The sequence below is a fragment of the Nomascus leucogenys genome, chromosome 2 (assembly GCF_006542625.1).
Source record: "Nomascus leucogenys isolate Asia chromosome 2, Asia_NLE_v1, whole genome shotgun sequence".
Classification (NCBI taxonomy): Eukaryota; Metazoa; Chordata; class Mammalia; order Primates; family Hylobatidae; genus Nomascus; species Nomascus leucogenys.
In genome coordinates, this window is record NC_044382.1 from 64,585,422 (window position 1) to 64,611,852 (window position 26,431).

Here is a 26,431-nt window from a genome sequence, read left to right on the forward strand (position 1 = left end):
GAGAGACAATAAAATGGTTGTTATTTTGAGTCATACATTTTGGGGTGGTTTGTTGCACAGCATTAGCTCACCAGAACACTGGAAAGAAAATTTCCCATCCACATCCTCTTTAATAGAGTCAAGCTTCTAAATAGACCCTGTAGAGTCCAAATGGGGTTGTTGTTCCCATGATGTTCCTTGGGCTAAAAATCAACAGGAGCCATTTCCTGAATATTCCCCACCCATGAGAGGCTGACTATAGGGGGACAGTGTCACCCAAGTTAAGAATGCCAACTCTGGACTGGCCCTCATGGGTCATCTAAACCTATGCTCTTCTCTCCAAGGCACCTGGAACCCTGGGGGCACTTATTTCTGTATCCAAGGAAACACAAAATCCAGCATACATCTGAATATCTTCTAAAGCATCTTTTTTTCTCAAAAATTCAGAGGGGGATTTATTGATTTTATGGTCATATTCCAGAGTAGGATGCAACATTTGCATGAAGATTTAGGTCAAGATTCAAGATTTATCAAGGGCATGTTGATAGTATCTCTAGACTTTGTCCTGAGGCCCTTGGGGGTATCCCAGTCCCTGGTCTCTGCTATTAGGGAGGTTTTGGCAGGAAAATATGAGGAACTCTGATCCACTTATACCCCTTCAACTTATTGTTGCAGAAACACAGATTTGGGGAAGGGAAAGGAAAGGAAGGGAAGGGATTTGTCCAAGTCAGTGGCAGAACAGGGGCTTGAACCCAGGCCTTGCACTTCCAGCTCCATCTTTTTTGTCCACCAGCTACATAATTATTGCTAGAAATAATCACACCCCCCAAGGTTGATCACCCAACTGAAAGAGAAACAAAGAGATATTACCTTTCCTGATGTCTTCACCCCTTTCCAGAGGCTAAAATACAAGACGATGACGACGACCATCAGACAGAGCAAGAGCTGCCACTGGGGAAGGCCGATGTCATGAATCCCGCTGCTCTCGTGAAGGTGCAGGACACCACGCCTGCCGAGAGGAGAGGGGAGGGGACCAGGGTAAATGTCATCAGGGAGGACGACAGAGGCTGTGACCACAGACCAGTCCCTGCAAATGCATGCTGATGGAGACAGGACCAGGCCACTCTCCCCTAACTCAGGGGCCCTAGCCACTGCCATACACCACATGGTCCTGACCTGGTCAGCCATGGCCTGTGCCCAGGACCACTCTGTCCTAGAAGAGGCAAATCATCTGGGGAGATTCCAGGCTCATGGCTGCTTTTAAAAGACAAAAATCTCTTAAGTGCCTATTGCTCGCCTGGCCTTGGAGTAATAAATAGGGAAGGTTCCTGTCCTCACAGAACTCACATGTAAAGAGCAGTTCTCAGCAGGAGGGAAGACTGTTTTGCCCCCGACCCCCACCCCAGAGGATATTTGGCAATGTCTGAGACGTTTTTGATTGTCATGACTTGAGGAGAGGTGGTTCTACTGGCATAGAGACTATGGGTGCTGCTAAACATACTGCAATGTACAGGACAGTCTCCAATAACAAAAAATGATCCTGCCCAAAAGGTCCATATTGCTGAATCTGAGAATACCTGGTCTAGAGACTGAGACAAGAGTGAACATTTCTCCTATTGGGGAATAGCTACTAAAGCTAAAGATATGCTTATCCTGTGCCATAGGTATTGACTCAATAGAATATCATACACATGTTCACCAAAAGACATGCTCTAGAATGTTTATGGCAGCATTATTCATAATAACCCCAAATCGCAAAGTACTCAAACATCCATCAACAGTGGAATGGATAAATTAGAATATATTTATAAAGTGGAGTTTTTTGTTTTTGTTTTTTTTTTTTTTTGAGACAGGTTCTCACTCTGTTGCCCAGGCTGGAGTGCAGTGGCACCATCATGGCTCACCACAGGCTCAGCCTCCCCAGGCTCAGGTGGTCCTCCCACCTCAGCCTCCCAAGTAGCTGGGAATATAGGTATACAACACCATGCCTGGCTAATTTTTGTATTCTTTTGGTAGAGACTGTGTTTTGCCATGTTGCCCAGACTGTTCTTGAACTCCTGGGCTCAAGTGATCCAACTGCTCCAGCCTCTCAAAGTGCTGAGATTACAGGTGTGAGCCACTGCACCTGGCCTAAGTGGAGTATTATACAGCAATTACCTCCAGAGGGATGGCTCTAGCACACTCTAGCACACACTGCTGAGAGAAAGAAGTCAAAGCCAGAAGAGCACTTCCGTCTGACTCCAGTCATATAAAATTCAACAACAGGCAAAACTGACCTAAAGGATTAGAAGTCAGGAGAGGTGTATCCTGGGATGGGGGTGAGGGGGTTACTGACTGGGAGAGGACATTCATCATGCTCTTTCCTGAGCTGGGTGAGGTTACTGGCTGCGTTCAACAGGTAACATTTTCTGAGCTGTTGCTTGATGATAGTCACTCCTTTGTAATATGTTAGCTATCAATAAAGTGTTTGGGTTTTTTTTTCTTTTGTTTTGTTTCTTTTTCTTTTTTTTTTTTTGGGACAGAGTTTCACTATTGTTGCCCACTTTCAACTCTTCCAGTTCCTGTGGCTCTGGACTCAGTTGCTAGGAGAGCCTGCCTGTCCCTGCAAGGTCAGGGCTAACTGTATACAAGGGTCTCCCAGGATGAGGAGGTGAATTAACCATTCCTGGTCCCCAGTGCTAAGCCCAGAACCAGCAGTTAGACCTGTTAGCTCATGAGAGATCATTGGATTAGAAAAAGATAAATGCTCCCAGCCTTTCTTGCTAAACCCAACAATCCCTCTACTATAGAAAATGAGATCCCAGGATCACCCCAAGGAGGACGAGTAAGGAAAGAGGGTCAGTCTCCCATACACTCTCAATCTTTCTCTTAGCAACTCCTCCCCTCACTTGTGGCAAATTTCTAACCCTTTTGCCCAGATCTTTCATACTGCCCAGGGCACCACACATTTTCCCATATGGAAACTTCCCTGTCTCATTCTATAGGTGTTTGTGCTCAGCTAGAGGTCCATTCAGAAAGCAGCTGCTTAATAGATTTATATAGCCAGGCATGGTGGCTCATGCCTATAATTCCAGCACTTTGGGAGGCCAAGGCAGGCAGATCACCTGAGGTCAGGAGTTCGAGACTGGCCTGGCCAACATGGCGAAACCCTTTCTCTACTAAAAATACAAAAATTAGCTGGATGTGGTAGTGCATGCCTGTAATCACAGCTACTTGGGAGACTGAAGCAGGAGAATTGCTTGAACTTGGGAGATGGAGATTGCAGTGAGCGGAGATCTTGTCACTGCACTCCAGCCTGGGCAACAGAGCGAGACTCCATCTCAAAAACAAAAACAAAACAAACTAAATTTACGCTAAAGTGTTAGAGGCAAACAGCATAATATACTGTCCTTCCCTGGAAGGTGGCTTTAATTCCAAAACACACACTAATGGCAGGTGGCTTTAATTCCAAAACACACATTAATGGCAGACACACATCTGCCAGAGGCAGATGACAGCCCTTGCTGGACTCATCCCGAAGGATGCAGGAAGATTCCAGGCTTGTAAGGAAAACATATACCCTGAGTCTGGATACTTACTTAGCTTACCCTTGGGTAGGAATTAAAATTTGTTTCCAGGCAGGTGAAAGAAAGGCTGAAGACCACTAGCGATGCTGTTTCATTCACTCTTTTATCATTTATCCACTCAAAATAGATGTATGTTATTTGAAAGAATATGAAGGAAAACAAAAATGTGGCACAGAAATTGTCTGAGCTCTGGGGTCAGACAGACCTGGCTTCCCATCCTAGCCCTTACCACCAGCTCCTGTGTGACCCGAATCCTTTCATCAATTCCACAAACTCTCTCTGCACCTCTACTCTGAATCAGGCAGTGTGCCGGTGGCTGGTGGCATGGCTGTGGAGAAGCAGGTGATGGCTCCAGCCCCCTGGGGCTCACAGGCAAGGGGACAGTAGTGCGTGTAAGCATTCCCCATCACCGAGTCTTTTCCTTTTCAGTGAAAGGGCTGTGATGAGGGCTGAGTTACAGAATATCAGATAATAATACCCTGAACCTAGGAAATGCTCAATAAATCGTAATTATAATGATCGTTATGTTTGAGTCCTTGGCTTCAAGGAGCAGCAGGTGTCAGCAAGAGAGTCAGAGGTACCCAGAAAACTCAGTAGAGGGGGTTGGCTGGGAAGACTCCGCTGTGAAGGTGGCAGGTGCCTTCTCTGCTGGCCAGAAAGCTGACAGGAGGTACACAGGTATAGGGGAGAGAGCAATGGGGAGAGGGGATGTGAGCATGCGTGAATGAATGAGCAGAGTGGGTGGGTCATCAAGGTCTACCCAGACCAATGCCCCCTCCCCAGAATCCCTCCCATCCCTGCAGCTCCCAGGCCAGCTGTTGCGGCCTTAAACTCTCACCCTGCATCATCTTCCCCATGCAATCAGTTGCCGTGTCTGGTCCCGCTAATCCTGTCTGTTGGTTGCTCCCTCCATCCCCACCCCCACTGTCCCCATCCCAGGCCAGACCCACATTCTGTCTGTGACGGTTAATATTGAGTGTCAACTTGATTGGATTGAAGGATGCAAAGTACTGTTCCTGGGTGTGTCTGGGAGTGTGTTGCCAAAGGAGATTAACATTTAAGTCAGTGAACTCGGAAAGGCAGGCCCACCCTCAATCTGGGTGGGCACCATCTAGTCAGCTGCCAGTGAAGCCAGAACAAAAGCAGGCAGAAGAACATGGAAAGACTAGACTGGTTTAGTCTTCTGGCCTACATCTTTCTCCCATGCTGGATGCTTGCTACCCTCGAACACCGAATTCCAAGTTCTTCAGCTTTGGGACTTGGACTGGCTTCCTTGCTCCTTAGCTTGCAGACAGCCTATTGTGGGACATCACTTTGTGATCGTGTGAGTCGATACTCCTTAATAAACTCATATGAGATCTATATCATTAGTCTGTCCCTCGAGAGAACCGTGACTAATACACTGTCCTTCCAGAGCTATTGTAAATGACTCCCACCCTCTCCCAAACCCAGTCTCTCTGCCTCCTGTCAGCCCCCTTAAATCCACTGTCTGTGCCACTGCAGAACCATCCATCCAAAGTGCTGTTCTAACCTTGCCACTCTCCTGCCTCCAAAGCCTCAGAGGCTTCTTAGTACCTAAAACAGTGGTTCTCACTGGAGGCAACTTTGCCTCTGCCTTCCAGAGACATTTGGCATGTCTAGAGAGATATTTTTGGTTGTTACATCTGGAGAGGAGGGAGATGCTGCTGGTATCTAGAGGGTAGAGGCCAGGGATGCTGCTAAACATCACAGATACACAAGACAGTGTGCACCCCTGCCCCCCAACAAAGAATCATCCAACCGAAAAAGTCGAAAGCATTGAGGTCCAGAGGATAACAATGTAAGTCTCTCAGAATCTGAGGCCTTCCACAGTCCATCCTGTGCCAAGTTCATCCCTGGCCTTGCCACACCCTGCCTTTCACCCCAGCAGCAGCAAGCTACTTGTCAGTCCCCAGTTATAAGGTGCATCCATGGCTCTGGGCCTTGGGACCTTCTGTTCCTTCAGCCGGAACACAGGTCCGAGCTCAATTTGTCTGCCTGGCTAACTTCTCACCCTGTTAGTCCTAACTCAAAACGATCCCCTGACTTAGACCCCTCTGCTAAGTCCTAAGAGCGAGAGAGAAAGAAGAGGAAAGGGTGGCAGAGCATACACATATTTAAAAAGACAGAGGACCAGGCTGGGTGTGGTGGTTCATGCCTACAATCCCAGCGTGTTGGGAGGCCAAGGCGTGTGGATCACTTGAGATCAGGAGTTCGAGATCAGTCTGGTCAACATGGTGAAACCGCCTCTCTGCTAAAAATACAAAAATTAGCCGGGAGTGGTGGCACATGCCTGAAGTGCCAGCTACTTGGGAGGCTGAGGCAGGAGAATCGCTTGAACCTGGGAGGCGGAGATTGCAATAGCCAAGATTGAGCCACTGCCCTCCAGCCTGGGCGACAGAGTGAGAATCTGCTTCAAAAAAAAAAAGGATAGAGAACCAGAGGCATGTACTGACCCTACCTGATGTTTAATTCCACTTCTTCCTGTGCCTTTATGGGACAGGTGTTGAATTGTGTCAATTGTCATTTGGTTGACTTGACTATCCAAATAATGGGAATAAAAAGGCATGGAACCAATCATCATTGCCCTGAAACTTGCCAAAATGCCTCTGGTGTCCAATCTCTTGGTTGAAATGCCCCCCAACAGGCCCAGCGGATGTCCCATGCATTCAAAGTCCACTTTCAGGGTTGTGGAGGTTGTCTAGGTATTTCATCAGTGAAAAGATCTGGACTCCCAAGCTTATACCCAAGAAAATCAATGAGAATCCGGCTTCCTTTCCCCAGCAGGCCCAAGCCTTGGGGTTTAGTACAAGAAACTTACATCAGTTTTAGTTTTCCAGAAGTTTAATGAAAATGAATCATTGCTAAGTGTACTGTCCAGGCTTTCCGAAGTCTACACACCAAAAAAGCTCAATTTCTCACTTGATATTTAGCACAGATGATTGATACTAGGCTGGAGGGAGACTTTTCTTCCTCACCAGGGACCGGCATGGGGTGGAAGTTTTCTATTGCCAGGCACATGTTCACCAAAGGTGGCCTTTTACAGATAAAGTTACAGAGCTGCAGAGTTTCTTTTAGCTGTGGGGCTGCTTGGCTTCAGGCCTGGAGCCTGGGGAGAATAGCAGTTTTGTTCCCTTGAATGCTATGCTCAGTCCATCAGCCTAAATGAGTATAGGATGGTAACAAAATTGGCCAGGAGGTTGGCAGAAAGAGAAAAAATTTTCTATTTCCTCAGGATTGGCACTAGGAGTCCCACTCACTGGGTCCCCAAACTGAGTTGAGGGGATGTTTTCCAAGCAGAAACATTTAGACAAAAGGGCAGCATGCCATTAAAAAAAAAAAGTCCAGAGGCAGCTGATGACAGTGCTGTGCATTACAAAGCACAGAGGCAGGCTACAGGTAAGAAAGGGTGGCATGAGAAGAACTCCTATCTACTTGCAGAGGCCCCTGCACTCCCAGCTCTGCCACTTACCTAAAACCTGAGCTTCCACTCTCTTATCTGTAAAATGGAAATGATTTCCACCTCCATGAACTGTGAAGATTAAATGGGATTTGGATGTGAGGAGATCCTCAGTGCTTGGCTGATGGTAGCAATGAAGGTTTGCATGGTTAGTAGAGGGAAGGTTAAGGAGAGGAAAAAAAGAAGGAAGATCTGTAGGGCAGAAGGCTCCTAAAATAAGCCCTGTAGGCTGGGCGAGGTGGCTCACATCTGTAATCCCATCACTTTGGGAGGCAGAGGTGGGTGGATCACCTGAGCCCAGGAGTTCAAGACCAGCCTGTGCAACACGATGAAATCCCATCTCTACAAAAAATATAAAAGCTAGCCAGGCGTGGTGGTACATGCTTGTAGTCCCAGCTACTTGGGATGCTGAGGTGGGAGGATTACTTGAGCCTGGGAGGTCAAGGCTGCATTGAGTCGAGACTGTGCCACTGGGTGACAGAGCAAGACCCCGTCTTTTTTAAAACAAACAAACAAACAAAAACCAACTCTGCATTCAGTTCTACCTGCATCCCCCAACCATTTCAGCCTGAGGATGCCATCTTTTCCCACCACTCTCTCCTTACAGCTGAGCCTGGGGGAAGCTTAGGGCTGTAATTAAAGTAAGTAGGGTCTCAAAACCTATCTCACCTCTCCCTCCAGCTGGGTGTCTCTGCTGGGGCCGATATACTAGCCATGAAGACATCAGTGGAGGAAACAAATGCTAACTGGACTAGAGACAAAGCTATCGTTTCCCATTTTAATTTGTAAAACAAGGGTTGCCAAGAGCAAAAAGAAAAATCACGCTTTTTCCTTTATGGGAGGATGAGGGGGAGAGCGTGCAACCAATCACATGTGTCGGCAGCACTCTGCTCCACTATATTTACCACCTTCCCCTCCAAACCAAGTTCACAAGACAGAAAGGCCTAAAACCCCCACCTTCAAGCTCTCTGATGGTTCGGGAATTTTCTGAGGCCATACTCCTCCTCAGAAGAGTGAAGGAGGCCCTAGATTTTCCATGACATGAGACTATAAAGATGTCGGCCAGACTCCAGCAGGAGTCCTACTCCAAGACAGAAGAGCGCAGTGTGTAAACAAGGGCATCCAACATTGGTTGGATGTTAGAATTGCAGGAGGGGCTATTGATGGAAATTTCTGTGCCCTGGTTGTACCCAGACCAATGAAATCAGAATCTCTGGATGTAGAATCCAGGCATCCATGCTCTCCAGGTGATTCTGATGTGCAGTCAAGGTTTAGAACCCTGGGCTAAGAGCTTGGGCTTTGGAGATAGACTACCTGGGTCCAAACCGACTTTTAATGCCACTTCTAAACTCTATGACCTCAGACAAGTCACTTACTGATTTGTGCCTCTTTTCCCATTCATAAAAATAATTTTAGACCACAGTGGTCAGGATTAAAATGTAGTATAGAAAGGGTGCTTTGAACTATGTCTGGAATACAATCCAAGCTGAGTAAATGTGATGTGTGACCATGACAATATTTCTGCATAATAACAAACATGTGTAATGGGTTGAGGCCAATATAACACAAAGGTTAAGGGTGCATGCTGTGAAGTTTCCCTGCCAGGCAGGGCTGGGGTTAGAGTGAGGAGAAGTAAGCTCCTACGGTGCAAAATGGGAGATGCTCATTCTCAGGGTCCTGCAAATGCACACTGGCTGGGTCCAAATCTTGGCTCTGTGCAGTAATAGTTGTGTCGTTGTGGACTTTACTGTCTCAACTGTGAAATGAAGCCTCCCCAAGAGTGTGACGAGGATAAAAGTTACAAAAACCTCATTAGGTGGGTGAGGCTTAAATCAAAATAATACATACAAGGAAGTTAGCAGAAAACCTCATACACATGGTAAGAGGTTAGCTATTAATGTGATAGTGAGGAAGACAGGTTTCTTATAGCAGATGCTGACGTTCAGCTACAGCAGTGATTCAGATCCTCTGGAAGGGCTGGAGAGGTATTTGAGAATTTGATGACAACTATAGACCCTCTCCAAGAAAAATTCTAAAACACATAATTTTTACATATGCCTGTTAGAAGTCCTTGGGAATCATGAATGGAAACAGGTGGATGCAGGTACAGGACCCTTAGCAAATTCTCTGCAGTGAACCATTGAGGATATTTCCTGGATCCTGAGAACACTGACTCCCCTGAGCCCCAGGAGGCAGGAGACTTTCCAGAGGTCTCTTTCAACCAAACTAAATCCCCCTGGCCCTGCTGCACCAAGATGGCAGGGAAAGCACTGGTCCCAGGATAACCCCAATCTCCAGATAATCAGGACTCATTCCCAGGTTCTGGGCTTGGGGAATCCACAGGACTGAAGGAGAGGAGCCCTAAAGTTTTGTTGTTTGTGAATGTTTTTTTTTCACACTTTTTTGCACTGCCCAATACAGTAGCAACTGGCCACATATGTCTATTTAAAGGTAAATAAAATTAAATTAGTAATATAGCTCATCAGTCACACTAGCCACATTTCAACTGCTCAGTAACCACCTGTGGCAAGGGGGTACTCTGGTGGATTGCACAGATATAGACCATTTCTATCATGGTGGGAAGTTTTATTGGGAAATCTTGCACTAGGCCAGGAATCAGCACACCACGGCCCCCAGGCCAAATCTGAGCTATGGACTGTTTAGGTATGACCTGTGAGCTAAGAATGGTTTTACTTTTTAGAGGTAAAATAAAACAAAGAACATGCAACGGGAACATATGTGGCCTGCAAATTCTGCAATATTTACTCTACGATCTTAAGCAGAAAAGTTTGGGGACCTCTGCTCTAGACCATGAGTGCCCTGAGTGTGGAGTTCAGGTGGAATCTATCCTGTCTGCCCCACAAGTTGTAACAGGTACTTTCTGCTTACCTGCTAGCATGTTTGTGTAGGGATTGATAAAATGGAATTGACCTATGCCTGAGGGATGAAGACAATGGATGCTACATTGTGAACAGAGTGCTATGCAAACATTTTAAATCAGGTGGCTGAAAACAAGTCAGTCATCACCCTCCTTAAGGACATAAATGGATGAAGTAGAGGCTGAGAGGATTCAGGGAAGCCACAAATTAAATAATGATGGTTACGAGCTCACACCCAACAGAATGGCTATTATTTAAAAAATCAAAAAATAACAGATGCTGGCAAGGCTACCGAGAAGAGGGAATGCTTACACACTGTTGGTGGGAATGTAAATTAGTTAAGCCCATGTGGAAAGCAGTTTGGAGATTTCTCTAAGAACTAAAAATAGAACTACCACTCAACCCAGCAATCCCATTACTGGGCATCTACCCAAAGGAAGATGAATCATTCTACCAAAAAGACACCTGAGTGTGGATGTTCATTGCAGCACTACTCAAAATAGCAAAGACATGTCATCAACCTACGTGCCCATCAATGATGGATTGGATAAAGAAAATGTGGTGGCTGGGTGCGATGGCTCATGCCTATAATCCCAGCACTTTGGGAGGCCGAGGCAGGTGGATCACCTGAGGTCAGGAGTTTGAGATCAGCCTAGCCAACATGGTGAAACCCTGTCTCTACTAAAAATTCAAAAATTAGCCAGGTGTGGTGGTGGGTGCCTGTAATCCCAGCTACTCAGGAGGCTGAGGCAGGAGAATCACTTGAACCTGGGACACAGGTTGCAGGGAGCCGAGATCACACCACCGCACTCCAGCCTGAGTGACAGAGAGAGACTCCATCTCAAAAAAAAAAAAAAAAAAAGGAAAAGGAAAATAAAATGTGGTACATATATACCATGGAATATTATGCAGCCACAAAAAGAACAAAATCATGTCCTTTGCAGGGACATGGATGTAGCTGGAGGCCATTATCCTAAGTAAATTAATCCAGGAACAGAAAACCAAATACTGCATGTTCTTACTTATAAGCGGAAGCTAAATATTGCGTACACATGGACATAAAGACAGGAACAGTAGACACTGGGGACAACAAGAGTGAGGAGTGAGGGAGAGAGGGGGACAAGAGTTGAAAAAGTACCTATAGGGTACTATGCTCATTACCTGGGTGGCAGGTTCAATCACACCCCAAACCTCAGCTCATGCAATGTACCCATGTAACAACCAGCTTGTGTACCCCCGAATCTAAAATGAAAGTTGAAATAAATAATAATAATAACAACAACAATAATAGTAATGAATTAAGACTACAGAATAAAATAAATCTCCAGGAGCCCATACTGATATAAATGAATAACTGAAAAAATAAATAAACAGGGGAGAAGGGACAATTCTTCCTTAAAGAAGAATTCCAACTAATCTAGAAGGAATGATAGGCTGGGGGTGGTGGCTCACGCCTGTAATCCCAGCACTTTGGGAGGCCAAAATGGGTGGATCACCTGAGGCCAGGAGTTCAAGACCAGCCTGGCCAACATGGTGAAACCCCATCTCTATTAAAAATACAAAAATTAGCCAGGCGTGGTGGTGCACACTTGTAATCCCAGCTACTCAGGAGGCTGAGGTAGGAGAATCATTTAAATGTGGGAAGTGGAGGTTGCAGTGAGCCAAGATGGCACCACTGCACTCCAGCCTGGGCAACAGACCGAGACTCTGTCTCAAAAAACAATAAAATAAAATAAAATAGAAGAAATGATGGAAATAGGAAATTATAACTAGATAAACATTATGGTAATAGTCCTTACTTGCAAGAATCATCAACGAATGCTAAGAAATGTGGACAAAAGTATGATGAGAATCAAGACATTTGCATAAACTCAGTCTATGTCCTTAAAAGACACATTACTTAAAAAAGGAAAATAACTTTCTCTACACAGGAGGAAGCTGGCAGTCTCCACCTTAACCAAGTGTACAAGGTTAACATCACAAGTAACAAGACATTGACAGCATGTCTCCCCACCCCCTGATGGAATGCACTGAGGAGGGCACAGCATCATTTCTAGGGTAATCTTGCCAAAATGCATAACCACAGTTTAATTATGAGAAAACAACAAACAAACTCAAATCAATATTTCACAAAGTAACTGGCCATACTTTTCAAGTGTCAAGGTCATGAAAATCAAGGAAGAGCAAAGATTGGAGAAGATTAAAGAAACATGGCAACTAAATACCTGAAAAGAACATGAGTGGGAAAATTGGTGAAATTCAAGTAAGGTCTGCAGCTTGTTAGCTAACAGTGTTATCAATGTTAATTTTCTGGTTTCAAACTCGTACCATGTTTATGTAAGTTGTCAACATTAGGGGAAACTGGGTGATGGGTATATGCACTATTTTTACCACTTTTAATGTATAACGGTATTTCAACATAAAAGTTTCTTTTTTTAAATGATATTCTGTCTTGCACCAACGGCCAGTGCTTCTCGTGCACACATGGTCCAAATAATTTCTCAGAGCTGCATACAGCTGGCCTGCTTCCCGCTTCTTGAATTTTCTCCAAGCTCTGATTACGTTCCCCCATGGGAACTCCAGAAGGACAGCAGCCCAGGGTGAGTCAGACTACAGCTTCAGGGTCAAATCAAGTTGGGTTCAACCTGCAGCTCATCACCTGCCCTGGAGCCCCAGCTCTTCCCTTTTCTGACATCATCAGTTCCTATGTCACCTCCTCAGAGAGGCCTTCCCTGACTACCCACGCAACCGTTCTTTTCCCTCCATGATTAATTTTTTCCACATACCTGGTTTCAGTTCTTTAAGAGCAGTTACACACCCCAGAAAATGTTGCATTCCCTGAAGGGCACACACACACTCTAAAACATTCTCACACCCTTACCTGTTTATTTGTGTATTATCTTGCCTGCCTCCACTTCCCTGCCCCAGAACGCAAGCTCCTCCAACTACCTCGACCGTGGCTGTGTCCTCAGCCCCTCACCCAGCATCAGGCCAGTGGCTGCTCAGTAAACATTAATATCCTGACGGCATGTGTCTCCTTGGTCTGTGACTTTCCTTAGAGTTTGGCTCAGGTCATACCAAGCACTGGCCTCAACAGGCCCAGCACAAGGGGTCTGTGACTTACTCATAAAACTCGGCTGCTGGCGTGAACTTGTACTTGGAGTACTTGGTGTGGTTGCCAAGCACGGAGCCATTGAGGAGCTTGGGGTCAGTACAGTTGGGGCTGTTCCAGGTGTGGCCACAGTCGGTCCAGGGCAGGTTGAGGGTGAAGGAGGAGAAGAGGTAGTAGAGTGACCAGGCGATGATGACGTTGTAGTAGAAGCCAACGTACAGGGCGATCAGGATGACAGCATAGCCAACGCCTGGGCGGGGACAGGGGGTAAGGCAGGAGTCTCCCAGGCCCAGCCCCACAGCCACCTCTCCTTGGGTGTGGCTCCACCACTGCACTCCCATTCCCTCTGCCTCTCGTTTCCTGCAGGACAGCGGTCCCCAACCTTTTCAGCACTAGGGACCAGTTGCATGGAAGACAATCTTTCCACAGATTTTGGGGTGGGGGTAGTTTCAAGATGAAACCGTTCCACCTCAGGTCATCAGGCGTTAGTTAGGTTCTCACAAGGAGCACACAACCTAGATCCCTCTCATGCGCAGTTCACAGTAGGGGTTGCGCTCATATGAGAATCTAGTGCCACGGCTGATCTGACAGGAGGCGGAGCTCAGGCGGTCATGCGAGCGATGGGGAGCAGCTGTAAATACAGATGAAGCTTCACTTACCCACTGCTCACCTTCTGCTGTGTGGGCCAGTTCCTAACAGGCCACCGACTGCACGGTTATTGGTCCGTGGCCCGGGGATTGAGGAAACGCGCTCTAGCAGATTGCCAGAGTCCATAGGCCCCTGCCATCTCTTTGCCCGAGAGCTCTCTCTTTCCACTGGAGCTCCCCTGCTCACTCACCACCTTCTTGCCCCCAGTGGGCAGCCATGTTAGGAGCTGGATTGTGAGTATCCAGCTCCCTCATCCCCTGGGCAGGATAACACTGAAGGGTGTTCACAGTCTCCCCTGATGGGACTGAGCTCCCTGCCCAGGGTGGCACTGACTTGGTGCACACCCTTTATGGCTGCCTCCCCTTCCCTATCCCCAGTTGCTGCTTCCTAAGGATCACTTCCCACACTAACTCCTTACACTTACATCCTTGTCTCTGAACTGCTTCTGGGGAAACCCAAGCAAGCACTCCCTGATTGGAACTTCAGCCCTGTGTGCTTTTTGTGTCCTACTCTCAACCACCTGCTTCGGGTGCCAGTATCGTGTTCCTCAATGTATCACAAGCTCCTTTAGGGGTAGTTCTATAGCTTTTTTCTAGGGTAGATGTATTGTTTACCTGCCCAACATTGCTTTTTAAGGAATTAGCCTTAAGATATGATTAGCCTGTGAGGTGTGGGTGAGGCTACTCCCCACTCTTCCTCCATCATGAGATGTATGCCTGGCCAATCAGAGCACTGCTTCCTCACAGCCACAGTGATTGGTTAGTAGATGGGCATATGACTCAAGTTAAACCAATGAGAATCTTCTCTGGGACCTTTAAGGAAGCTATGACTCTATAAGGGTTTTTGTTTGTTTACTCGTTTGCTTTTGGTAAAATTTAAACTTGGTAAAATTTAAGCCTGGGGTTGCTGATGGCCATCTTTGCAGGTACTTGAGAAGAATTTACCTGAGACTGATGCCAACAGAAAACAACAGATCTGAAACACAAAAAGAGTGACAGATTCCAGACAACATTATTTGGGCATCTGGATCTATCTATACCTGAAGCCAATCCTTGGACTTTACTGTAACTGAAGTCAATTCTCTTTTATACTGAAGCCAGTTTGAGTTGAATTTCTGACAATTAACAACAAAAAAAGTAACAAATGCACATGTCTCATAAGACTCTTGCACCAGCTGTATCTCCCACAGGACTGAGTACACAGGAGGTACTTAGGAGACACATGCCAGCTGAGAAGAGGCTCATGGGAGTCACACTGGCCCTCGTTGCCATCTGTGCCCAGTTCTCCAACCAGTGCTTGGGAGAGACTAACTCTTCCTCCATGCCCTTCTCCCAGCTGTATAGGGGCCAAGAAATAGCAGTTGCTCTGGCTACTTTCTGCAGATGTGTTCTTAGTCCCAAATGCCAGTAGGCTTCATGTTATATTTCAGCTGCAATCAACTAGTTGTGGCTATTGTACTAAGGATTTTGAATCAGCTTTCTGGCTGGGCTCAAAAAGATCCATGATCAACTTCTAATGTCTGCCATGGGAGCAAAACGAGAGAGTAGTGGTGTATGTGCTGGGTACTTCTGATACTTATGTAAAAATTTCCCATACAGGAAACAGACTCTCTGGTCACTCAGCAGGTAAGCTGGATTAGAACCCGGGTTTCCAGAATTTCTATGCTAATGCTATTCCCAACACACTGAATGCTCTCCATGTAACTTGGAATGGGGGACACTGTTGACCTTGTCAATACTTGTGAATCCCACATGACAGGAAGTCTACCTTAGATCTCACCACTGGAGCAGATTCCCCAAGGGCAACAGGGAAGCCTTTATGAACAACTGTGAAACTTCCTCCCACCCCTTCTTTACCTTTGAAGAATGGGCAGATTTTCCACACGGTGGCAGCCCCCTCCCGGTTGTACTGTCCCAGAGCCAGCTCCATGTAGAACAGGGGCATCCCCGCGATGATAAGGAACAGTGTGTACGGGATCAAGAAGGCACCTGGAGGACACAGGGGCAGAGTGTGACCTGACAGACCCCTGCCCCTCCCAGTCTTGGATCCATGTCTGCAAGAGCTGCAAAGATCCCGGGCATCTGCTCAGCTGGCTGTTTCCAAAGGTGACGCACAGCAATCAATACTGATCATCATAATATTAAGAATATTTGTGGTAGTAATAATCATAACCATAATAGTGAGGTTCTGTGGTCAAATTAGTAAAATCTAGGTTAAGCAAAGCAAAATAGGTTTGCTTCTTGCAGGCTTCTCCTAGTCTTTGATACACAAGTGCATGCTGTGATGTGCCAGGAGGGGGATCACAGGTGTAGCCTTTACTAGATTTATTTAAACACTGAACTTCTTCTTTTATGAATCATCACTCTGGGAATGCCAATCTAACCCAAACCCTTCCTTTTACAGGCAAGAAAATTGAGACCAGAGAAAAAGAGACAGTGCCTAAATTTACATGACGGAGTTTCTAATTTTGTTGGTATCCTATCACATAGGGTTGCATGTGGCTTTCCCAAACATGATCTCACTGGATTCTTCTTAGAGTTTCACAACAGCCTGCAAACATAATAACCAGTCAGGGTCATTACGTACCCCCAGGGCAAGCTGAGGGGCAGAGAAGGGAGTCTAATGGCTCCTGTTGGTGCTGCTGGTAGGTGATGGAAGCCGGATTCACATTCCGGCCTTGCGACCCACTAGGTCCCCACTGTTACAGGCGGCTGAAGCAAAGGGGCAGAGGTTCAAGTCTCTGACCAGGGAAGTTACCCACTCAGAACATCACAGAAACTTGATGGGGTCCCTGGGCACCAGGCAGCAATTCATTCCTGGGAGAATTCCTGGTGGACTTAGACTCGTCTGAGTTGTGGAGACAATTCTCAGTACACCCTGGCAGCCTGGGATGTGCTTAGTGGGTTCTGACTCTGCGAGGCGACTCACTGGGACACATGTCATATGAGCCCCAGCTTGCAAGCGTGCCCAAAGCAAAACACCAGCTCCTTTCCACACACAGCTGGAGGTGGCCAGGCCAGATCTAAACTCCTATTACCACTGGCCTTTAGCTAAGGTGTTGTAACCCTGGAAACCAAATACTCTCTGACCTACCCACATCAAGAAAACAGGAAATACTTTAACAATGGTAACATTAGCAATATTAACAATAGACACCAGCAGCTCACACTTGCTCGTCCCCTTCTGAGCTCCAAGCACTTCCTTTTTTTTTTTTTTAATTTTTTTTTTTATTATTGTACTTTAAGTTTTAGGGTACATGTGCACAACGTGCAGGTTTGTTACTTATGTATCCATGTGCCATGTTGGTGTGCTGCACCCATTAACTCGTCATTTAGCATTAGGTATATCTCCTAATGCTATCCCTCCCCCTCCCCCCACCCCACAACAGTCCCCGGAGTGTGATGTTCCCCTTCCTGTGTCCGTGTGTTCTCATTGTTCAATTCCCACCTATGAGTGAGACCATGCAGTGTTTGGTTTTTTGTCCTTGCGATAGTTTGCTGAGAATGATGACTCAATCCTCACCACAAAGATCAAAGATCATTATTATTTCCATTTTACAGATGTGGAAACTAAGTTTTCAAGATAGCAAAGAACTGTGGCAAAGTCACATGATACCTAGGGTCAAACTCACTCAGCTACTCAGACTATCAGTCTCCACTTGTTTCTCAGGGCGCCTCTCCTAAGTAGGAAGCATGAAGTGTTTGCCCTAATGCTGACAGACCCAGTCCCTTGTGAGTAGAAGATGAATCAGTGGTGGGGGGCAGGGCAGAAAGGGGGAAAAGGTAAAACTACTGGGAAATGAACATCTCCTGTGTATCAAGCAGGACCTGGGCTTGATCCCACTTACACTACCCAGAAACCCTCTGATATAGCAACTGCTATACCCATTTTTCAGATGAGGAAACTGAGGGTTGGAGAAATTAAGTGACCTGACTGACCTTATCCTGCTGGTAAGTTGTGGATCTAGGATTTGGGTCCAGGTCTGCCTGGCTCAAAAGCTCCAGAGCTGTTTCCAACATGCCCCACAGATTCCAGAACATTCCAGCCTAGATGAAGAACATGAGCCTGAATCGGATCAGAGGGTAGGTTGTTCTGAAATGGGGGATCTGGGACCAGCTAAGCCATCTGGTCTATTGGTCATAGGCTGGCCCAATGCTACAGCCACTGCTCCAGGCTGGAAGTCTCTGGAGTGGCCACGTGCCATTTCTCCCCTTCCTCATTTCTTCCTTTCATTCTCTTCGTTTCTCCCTCTCCCACATAGAGAAGGCTGGTTTGCCACCTGACTCATGTCCCTATGCACATTGCTGACAGTAATGGTGGTGCTGGTGTGCTGATGTAGATGGAGGTAGGCAGTGGGGTTGGTGAAAGTAACAAGTACCGTTTGTTGAGCACCTGTTATATGCCAAGCTGCACACAAGTTTTTACATAATTATTTATTTAAAACCACCCCTGAGAGAGAATTACCACAATCCCTTTTACAGATGAGGAAACTGAGGCTTAGAAAGGTTAAGTTGCTTGTCCAGCTAGCAAGTATGAAGCTTGGCTTCAAACCTGAATCTGTCTCAGCCCCACTCTGCCTTGTGGCCAACTGCTACTCCCCTTAAGGATCTAGAGCCAGGGCAAGAGGCAGTTAGACAGGTGTATTAAACTGTTTAATAGGGCCAGGCACAGTGGCTCATGCCTGCAGTCCCAGCACTTAGGGAGGCCGAGGCAGGAGGCTTACTTGAGCCCAGGAACTCAAGAACAGCCTGGGCATCAGAGTTTGAGGCTCGGTGAGTTATGATCATGCCACTGCCCTACAGCCTGGGTGACAGAGTGAGATGCTGACTCAAAAAAAGATTTAGAGAGAGAAAGAGAGAAGAAAACAAAACCAACAAATAAACAAAAACTCTTTGATAAGCCTGAAGATGGAAGTCAGTGGCCCAAGGGAACATGGGGAAGGAAAAAGCCAGGAGTCACTGCTCAGACCGAGTCACTGCTCAGACCTCGCCACTGTGGGTTGCCCCTGGCGACTCAATACTCTGCTGCATGGCCAAGGAAGGGGAAAAGCAACATCAGCCAGTTAACCAGGTGTCTCACTTTGGCCAGTTTCCTCAACTCTAAACCTCTGGGTGGCACTGCCAACACATAGGTAAACTGCCCAGTTCAGAGTTATTCTTCCTCTACTGGCTGGGAGGCACAGCAACGTGAGAAAAGGAGGGAAGATGATGGGTCTGCATGTGCCTGCGGCTCTTCTCTGTGAGCGCATTTGATGTGGGCCAGCCAAAGCTTCATTCAGGTGGAAACGGATTAAGAAGACCAAAGAGTGGTGAAATGGCTAAGTAGGAATGAAAAAACAGCCAGCTACCCGTGGCCAGTGCCTTATTCTAAAAGAGGACAGCTAGCTTGCCCAAGGCCTCTTGCAGAAGGAAACCTGGGAGAGTTTCCTTCTCCTCTTGCAGAAGTAAACTCTTCAGGTTGAAGAGTCAGGAAGGAGCTCCAGGGATGAGTGAAGTCAACTGAAGTTGCCTCTTTTATAAACAGCTCTGCAGTGGTTCTCTGGAAACCGAGGCTGGTTGCAACCCCCCTAAAAATTACTGCTCTGCAAGGCTTGTAACTGGCATGCTCGTGTGGTCCTGCTCCATCTCTATGTGTGGCAGTGCCAGCTGCAACCAGCCTCACACAGGGTCCGAGAGTCTCAGAACTGCAAGGCCAGAATCTTATCTTGGAATGCCCTGGCTGCATGGGTGCTGGGCTGGTGAGGGCAGACCTGGAAAAACACAGGCAGGGCGTGCCTCATGATGGGCTCAGTGCCCAGTGCCTGGGAGTCTCCAAAAACCACATGCATGCACACAAATGCACACCCGTGCATACTCATGCAAATGGACACACACTTTTGCATGTCGACACACTCACACAACCACATGAGAAAAAGAACTGTCAATCATGAAAGAAACTCTGAGCAGTGGCCTTTGGATGAATTTGGTAAGAAAAGCAGTAGTCCCATCACCTCTGGCCCAACCACACTGCCTCCCATCCCACTGTTAGAGAGAAACTTCTGGGTACAGAAGGGCTCTGGAAGCCTCTGTGCAAATGCCAAGTACCCAGGAAGGGAAGCCCCGGGGTCATTAGGTTTAGAGTGGGATGTGCTGGAGCAGCCCCCAGCAGGTGAGGAGGACCCCAGGTAGAGGGCTGGAAAGCCTGGAGGAGGGGTTCAGTGAGGGGTGCAGTGGTCAAGATCTGCTGGGCATCTCGGGGGAGGTGGAGGGAGTGTGGTCAAAGAGGAGCTTCAAGAAGGAGAGAGGGTCCCTTGGCACCTAGTTTGTTGAGGACAGGATTCCTCAAACTGTGAATTCTGGCCACACCCTGATATATGCAAGAAGTGCCAATCCACAGAATAGTTCCCTTGATACACACAGCTCAGCTACAGGCTGTCACTGCTGGTGTCATGCACCAGAGCCCCCAAGAAAACCTTGGTCCACGCTTAGGGAAGCTAGATTTGTCCCCCTTCTCCAATACCCCAAGGGTGCCCTAACAGCACAGTAGGCATTGGGATGCAGGAGAAGGTGAAACTTTAGTCAGCAGACAGGGCTGCCCACACTTCAACACATTTAAAGGTGACAAATCAACAACTGTTAAATAAAACATGTTCTGGCTTTCTACTTTGACAAAGAGACCTTTGTAATAGTTCTATTATAAAGTTCAAGGTCGGAATTCTCAGCTCTTGGAGCTCCAGGCTGGAATGTGGAGGTACAGGGGAAGACCCGTTTGCCCTGCCCCTACTTCCTCCCAGCTCAATCTAGCCGTGTCAGGGCTCTTGCACATAGGTGTCCAAGCTATGTCCACCTGCCTTGCAGACACCCCCACCTCCCAGAGCACAGCCCACACCACAGAAGAGGGAACCCAGCAACAGGTTCATGTAGACCCAGAAGGGTGCCTGAGGCCGTTTGGACAGGGAATTCCACCGTCTGGGTATTGGAGGGCGGTGGGGTATTCGGATGGGGAGTGTGCTGGGTGGGCAGGCACACTTGGCTCCCATGAGATGGAAAGGGGGCAGGGTTGTGCTCTCTGAAGCATGGAGGTAGGGCAGGCCTTCATGCCTGGACCTAAAGATAATCCTGTCCCTCAGTCCTGCTATGTATAGCTATGTGACCTTGTCTAAATGTACTTTCTCTGAGCCTTAGCTCCCCCTTTGTAAATGCGATAATAATACCTTTGTCACTGGTTTGCTGTGAGAATTAGAGATGACAGAGGCCAGGCACTTAGTGGGTGCTCTGTAAATGGGACTCATGTCTTTTCATTATACTCAAGAGCAGATGTGAAGCAGCTCTGTCCACTGGAAACAGGAAGTAAAGGCTGTCTTGTGTGGTGGAGGGTGGCTGGGCCCTTTGTGGAGCATAGCACGAACGCTGGCTGGAAGCCACACACAGGACTCTGCGGCAGTGCTCTGGGATCCTCATGTCCCTGTCCCAAGTGGGGGTGGCTACTCTACTCTTGTGTGCAAACAAGAGTGCTGACCATGAGCAAATGCAGGACGAAGGATGCCCCCAGGCCACAACCAGCCCCGTTACCTAGAAAGAATGCCCGGTAGTGCTGCATGAAAGATGGCATGAAGGTAGTGGGAGGGGGATGCATGCAGTGGAGAGATTTAGGGAATGGAAGCACCATCCAGAGCGGGGGACAGGATATGCCAGGTCAAACCTTAGCTGACCCTAGAAGAGTTCTGAAGCTGAGATGGCCCCTCAGACATTTCCTACTCAGGAACCTCCATGTGTTTGGCTCTCTAGAAGCTTCTGAACCCTGTCCTCTTGGGCCTTCTATGGAGATGTCATGGGATAGGCATGTTTGGCCACCATGATTGAATGGAGTATGATGTAATACTAATAGGCTGAGTGGGAAAGCCCAGCAAGACCTGTCTGTTCAGATTCTTCTGGGTCTCCCTGTGCAGCATTCCTTCCCCCAGGGCCTGGGGCAGGACTCCTTCTGAAATGGGGGTTTTATGACTCACAATTAGAAAGGTGGGTCAGAGAATTTCGTTACTGCCAGCTCCAAGAAAGAAAGGCCAGGGAAAAATCCTGCCTTGGAGAGACAAGGGAGCAGATGGAAGGAGGGCAGGAGAAGGTCAAAGAGAGAGAGGTTCTGTTTCCTGAGGCCTAAAGTGCCCCAGTGTTACAACAAGGGCTATTGGTATTTTGAGCCAGGAACAATAAATCAATAGATAGACAGATGGATAGATAGACAGATAGGTATCATAATAGTACACAGAGCTATGGTAAGACCTCAGCTGGAGGGACCCAAGGTGAAGGTGAGGGAGTGCCTTGGTCTGCTTAGCATTGCTATAACAGAATACCTGAGGCTAGGGAATTTATAAAGAAAAGAGGTTTTTATGTCTCATCATTCTGGTGGCTGGAAAGTTCAAGGTTGGGCAGCTGCATCTGGTGAGGGCCTCTGGCTGCTTCCACTCATGGCAAAAAAGGAAAGGGGAGCAGGGGTACAGAGATCACATGGCAAGAGGGGAACCAAGAGAGTGGGGTGAGAACTCACTTACCCTCTCCAAAGGACATTAATCTATTTATAAGGGATCCACTCTCATGACCCAAACACCTCTCACTAGGCCCCTCCTCCCAACACTCCCACACTGGGGTTCAAACTTCAACAGGAGTTTTAGTGGAGACAAACAAACCATATCTAAACCATAGCAGAAAATGTAATAAAGTGTTCCTCTGAGTTCTGTGAACCACTCTAGCAAATTAATCAAACCCAAGCAAGGGGTAGGGGGAACCCTGATTTATAGACAGTGGGTCAGAAGCACAGTAAAACAACCTGGGGCTCATTATAGGAACATGAAGTGGGGGGCATTCTTGTGGAAATGCCTCAACCTGTGGGATCTGATGCTATCTCCAGGTAGACAGCACAGGAATTGAATTGAATCAGAGGCACTCAGCTGGTGTCTGCTGCAGACTTGATTACTTGCCTGATGTGCTGGGAGAAACCCCCAAACATGTGGTCACAGACGTCTTCTGTGTTGATTGTTGTTGTTGAGTGAAAGACCTGGAAACAGGCCCACTGAGGGAACACACCCACTCCCCTGATGGATTAAACCCAGCTGCTCTAAGTAGAAAAATGGGGGTGGAATTCAGGGAAACTGGCGCCGGGCTACCCCTCCTCATGTGGTAATTCTCCATCTGCTGGTCACTTTGGAGGATCTGGACTTGATTTTCCCTAATAAAGCTGTGGCTTTAGTAAAATCTCTGTGAAGATTCTAGTTTCCATTTCCTCCATCTTGGTCTCTTTAAGAGAAACACATCAGAGAGTGTTTGGGTTGCTCAGAACTACATCACAGAGGGAAATATGACCCACAAATAACGGAGCAGGACCTCACCTCCCTCACTTGGGATTAATACCTCCAATAGTGGAATCGAAAATGACAAACTTTTAGGAGATCTGCAGCAGATCATGAGCCCCTTAAAAGCAAGGATTTTCTTTTGCTCATCTCCATATTCCTGGCATATGATAGGCATTTAGTAAATTTTTTTTGGCTAAATAATGGATCTCAGCAGTGACTCACATGAAGGATGCAGCTAATGAAAGCCCCGGGGCCTTTTCCACTTGTGCTGTGGCCTAATCCTTACTTAGGCAGTTAGGTTTGGGACTGCAGGGCAGGATATAATATTTATCCCTATTAAATCCCAATCTTGTCAGGAACAGCCCCTTTCAGATCCTTTTGACAAGCTTGGAGTAACAAGCCAAACCATGCCAGTGGCCTCAGATCAGAGTCCCAGATGAGCACCACATTCCTGCCAAGGGGTGTACAGACTTGTCAGCTGAGTGCCACACCAGCTGGCTGGCTCATTGTGCATCTGAGCTGACAATCAGTGTCTGGCTTGGCAAGCCCGGGGTGTAGATGGCCTCCTGCAGCCAGGCCAGATGTAAGAGCACTGAGTTTGGAGACTCCTGACCTCTGTAGCAGCCACTACTTCATACTTGATGTTAAGGATCCCAGATATTTTGGCCACAAGGGCTCCCAAAGGGCTGGGGGTCCCTAAGACTCTGAGCTTCCTTGGGGAGAGGAGAGAGTCTGCTGGGGACGCAGAACCACAGAAGGTCATGGGACCCCATGCAGGAATTATAAACCCCATTTTCCAGGTGAGGATCTATTTTGAGATAAGGTTAGGCTGTCAGGAAATGGAGCAAAGCCCAACCCCTGATTCCTGAATCTATCATGCTTGGGCTCCAGACCCAAGTGGGGCTACTTTCCAGCCTTATTTCCTTTTTTCCTTTTATCAATTTCATCTCAGGATGAATTCTGCTACTTCCAAAATCAGGATCCTGCCCCACTCCTAATTCTAGCATGCAGTTAATATCATTGAACAATAACAAAATACTAATGACTACATTTATGGAGCCCCTATTATGTGACATCATTTCAAGGAGTTTACATATATTGTCTCTGATGCCATCTCACCCTGCAAGAAGGTGCTGTGGTTATTCTCCTCTTCTGTGTAAGGAAACTGAAGCTCAGATCAGCAAAGGTGAGTGATTTGTCTATCGTTACCTTTCTAGCAAAAGTTAGACTCAGACCCTGAACCTAAAGACTACATTTCTCTACAATGCACAGCTCTAAGCTGACCTCAGGACAGGACTCGAACAGAAGCAGCCATGTGCAAAGGTTAATTCACAGTGGCCACTTCCCTGGAAGAAAGGCAAACATGAGCACCCAGTCAATCTTCCTGCCCTTCCCCAGGGACCAGCACAGACCAGGAGCACAGGTGCAAAGGGAAACTCTAGAATCACCGCCTGGTACTGCCTCCTCATGGAGACCAGCTGTTTGAGAAGGTTCTGAACAAAGCTCCGGAATTTCCGAGAGTGGCTTTCCCCTCCCAAAGCCTCCCGCAGCCCGTGCATCCCAGCAGCTGGCCATGGGGAAGATGTTCAGACAGGCTGATCTTTTCCAGTAATTCATTCAGAAAACATTAGCCAGGGGCCTAAACCATTGCCACCTTCATCATTTCAAAACATCCTCCATTCTCAGCCAGCATGAACAGTCAGAATTGCAGAGGTTACAGTGTTAATACTGGCACCAGAAGAGCACACTGAGGGCTGTTAAATAACAGGCCAGGTGAGTCCTGGCTTCAGTGTAACCCTGAGCCACGGTATTGGAAAGGAATAAATCTTGTGGTGTTATCCCAGGTCACGTTCACCTGTGGCTGGGAACTTGAGGCTCAGAGAGGGGCTGTACTATGCCTGAGGTCACACAGTGAGAGGCAGAGCTCAGATTCAAATTCCAGTCTTCCAGCTGCTTCTGCAACTGCAAAGACCCACCTTCCTGACCACTCGCTCATCTCTGGGGCTAATTTGGGAATTACTGGATGAGAATTGATCCACAAAAATACAGAGAAGCCAGGAGGCCTCCGCAGAGATAAAGCCCAGAGGGGGCTAGCTGAGCACGTCTGAAGGGATGAGGGGTAAGTGAGAGAAGGAGTTACCTCGTAGTCTGAGATGGAGGGCTGCACTGCTCCCTGACACCAACTGTGAACATCCTAACTAGAAATGGAAATTCACTGGTATAATATCCCCACCCCTTAGCCTGGCATTCAAGGCCTCTGCAGCCTGGCCCCAACTTGCCCCTGCACCCTTATCTCTCCCAGCTTGCCCTGCAGCCAGCCTGCACTCCTGTTCTCTGAGATGATTCCATGTACATTCCTGCCCCAGGCGCACAGCTGGAGATCTCCTCCCTTCTCACCGCTTGTCTGCACCCTCCCCATCCAGAGCAGCTGAGCTTCAGCCACAGCCCACCTCCTCCCAGCCCTTCCTAAGCAGCCCTTCCTCAGGCCTTTAGAGCATTTGTCTAAAGCACTTGTCTCTCCATCCATTTTATACATCATCATAATGACATTAACAAAAATCGGCAGCCACCTTTCCTAAGGCCACAATCCATGCCAGGCTCGCCATGAGTTATTATATTTGGTCCCCACAACAGTGTTCTGAGCTGAACACCATTATTTCCATTTGACAAGTGAGGAAACTGAGGCTTGGAGACTTGCCAAAGCCATACAGCTAGAAACTGGAACCCAGGACTCCCACAGCTAAGACCGCTAATGAATAGGCTGCCCCTGCCCCACTGCTGTATGTGGCTTCACTTTATTAGTTACCAGTGAGTGTTTCTGAATACGGTTGGAGGTCTCTGAGGGCTTGGAGCATTTCATTAACTTATTCAACGGCAGTTTCTTGGGCACCTTCTACCACATTCCTGTGATCTAGGCCTTATCTTGGGCACTAGAAATACAGAGATTAAAAAGTCACAGTCTCTGCCCTCATTGTGCCTTTTCCTGTTTGGGAGACAGACCCACAAAGAGACAAACCACCAAACAACTTGGAGTGAGCTGTGTTTTGAGCTAGCAAGCCCGGGAGAAGGAGCCCTCAGCCAACTTCACCTAAAGACTGGAACTCGTGACAAGTTTGCTCCATTTTGCATCCTAAGAACCTGGTATAGTACCCCGCATACAACAGGTGCTCTTTATTTGCATTGCTGGCAATGACTAAAGAGCACACAGTGTCAATGAAAGCCCTGGAATATCCATCTAGCTGACTTGTCAAATTGGCCATCTGGATGCTTTTAGTTTCAACAAACACATAGAGCAATGGGAAGAACTTGTAGCAGCATGACAATAAAGACTCGGGTGATTAAAGCTCCTGGCAGGCAGAAGTGGTGGTTCATGCCTCTTGGTGACCGTGACCCCTGCAGAGCCTAGCATTGTGCCTCACACCAAGAGGAACCAGAAAAATATTA

At 47.4% G+C, this 26,431-nt stretch overlaps 1 protein-coding gene across 2 annotated transcripts in view; it reads right to left on the reverse strand.

Moving 5' to 3' along the window:
* SLC6A2 (solute carrier family 6 member 2) overlaps nucleotides 1-26,431 on the reverse strand; it is a 50,020-nt gene that overhangs the window by 20,544 nt on the left and 3,045 nt on the right. For both annotated transcript variants that reach the window (XM_012504653.2, XM_003263060.2), the window contains 3 exons: nucleotides 15,519-15,650; nucleotides 13,027-13,264; nucleotides 850-988 (listed from right to left, as the gene is read on the reverse strand). In XM_012504653.2, coding sequence (XP_012360107.1) covers nucleotides 850-988; nucleotides 13,027-13,264; nucleotides 15,519-15,650 — 509 coding nt within the window. The remainder of the gene's footprint in view (nucleotides 1-849; nucleotides 989-13,026; nucleotides 13,265-15,518; nucleotides 15,651-26,431) is intronic.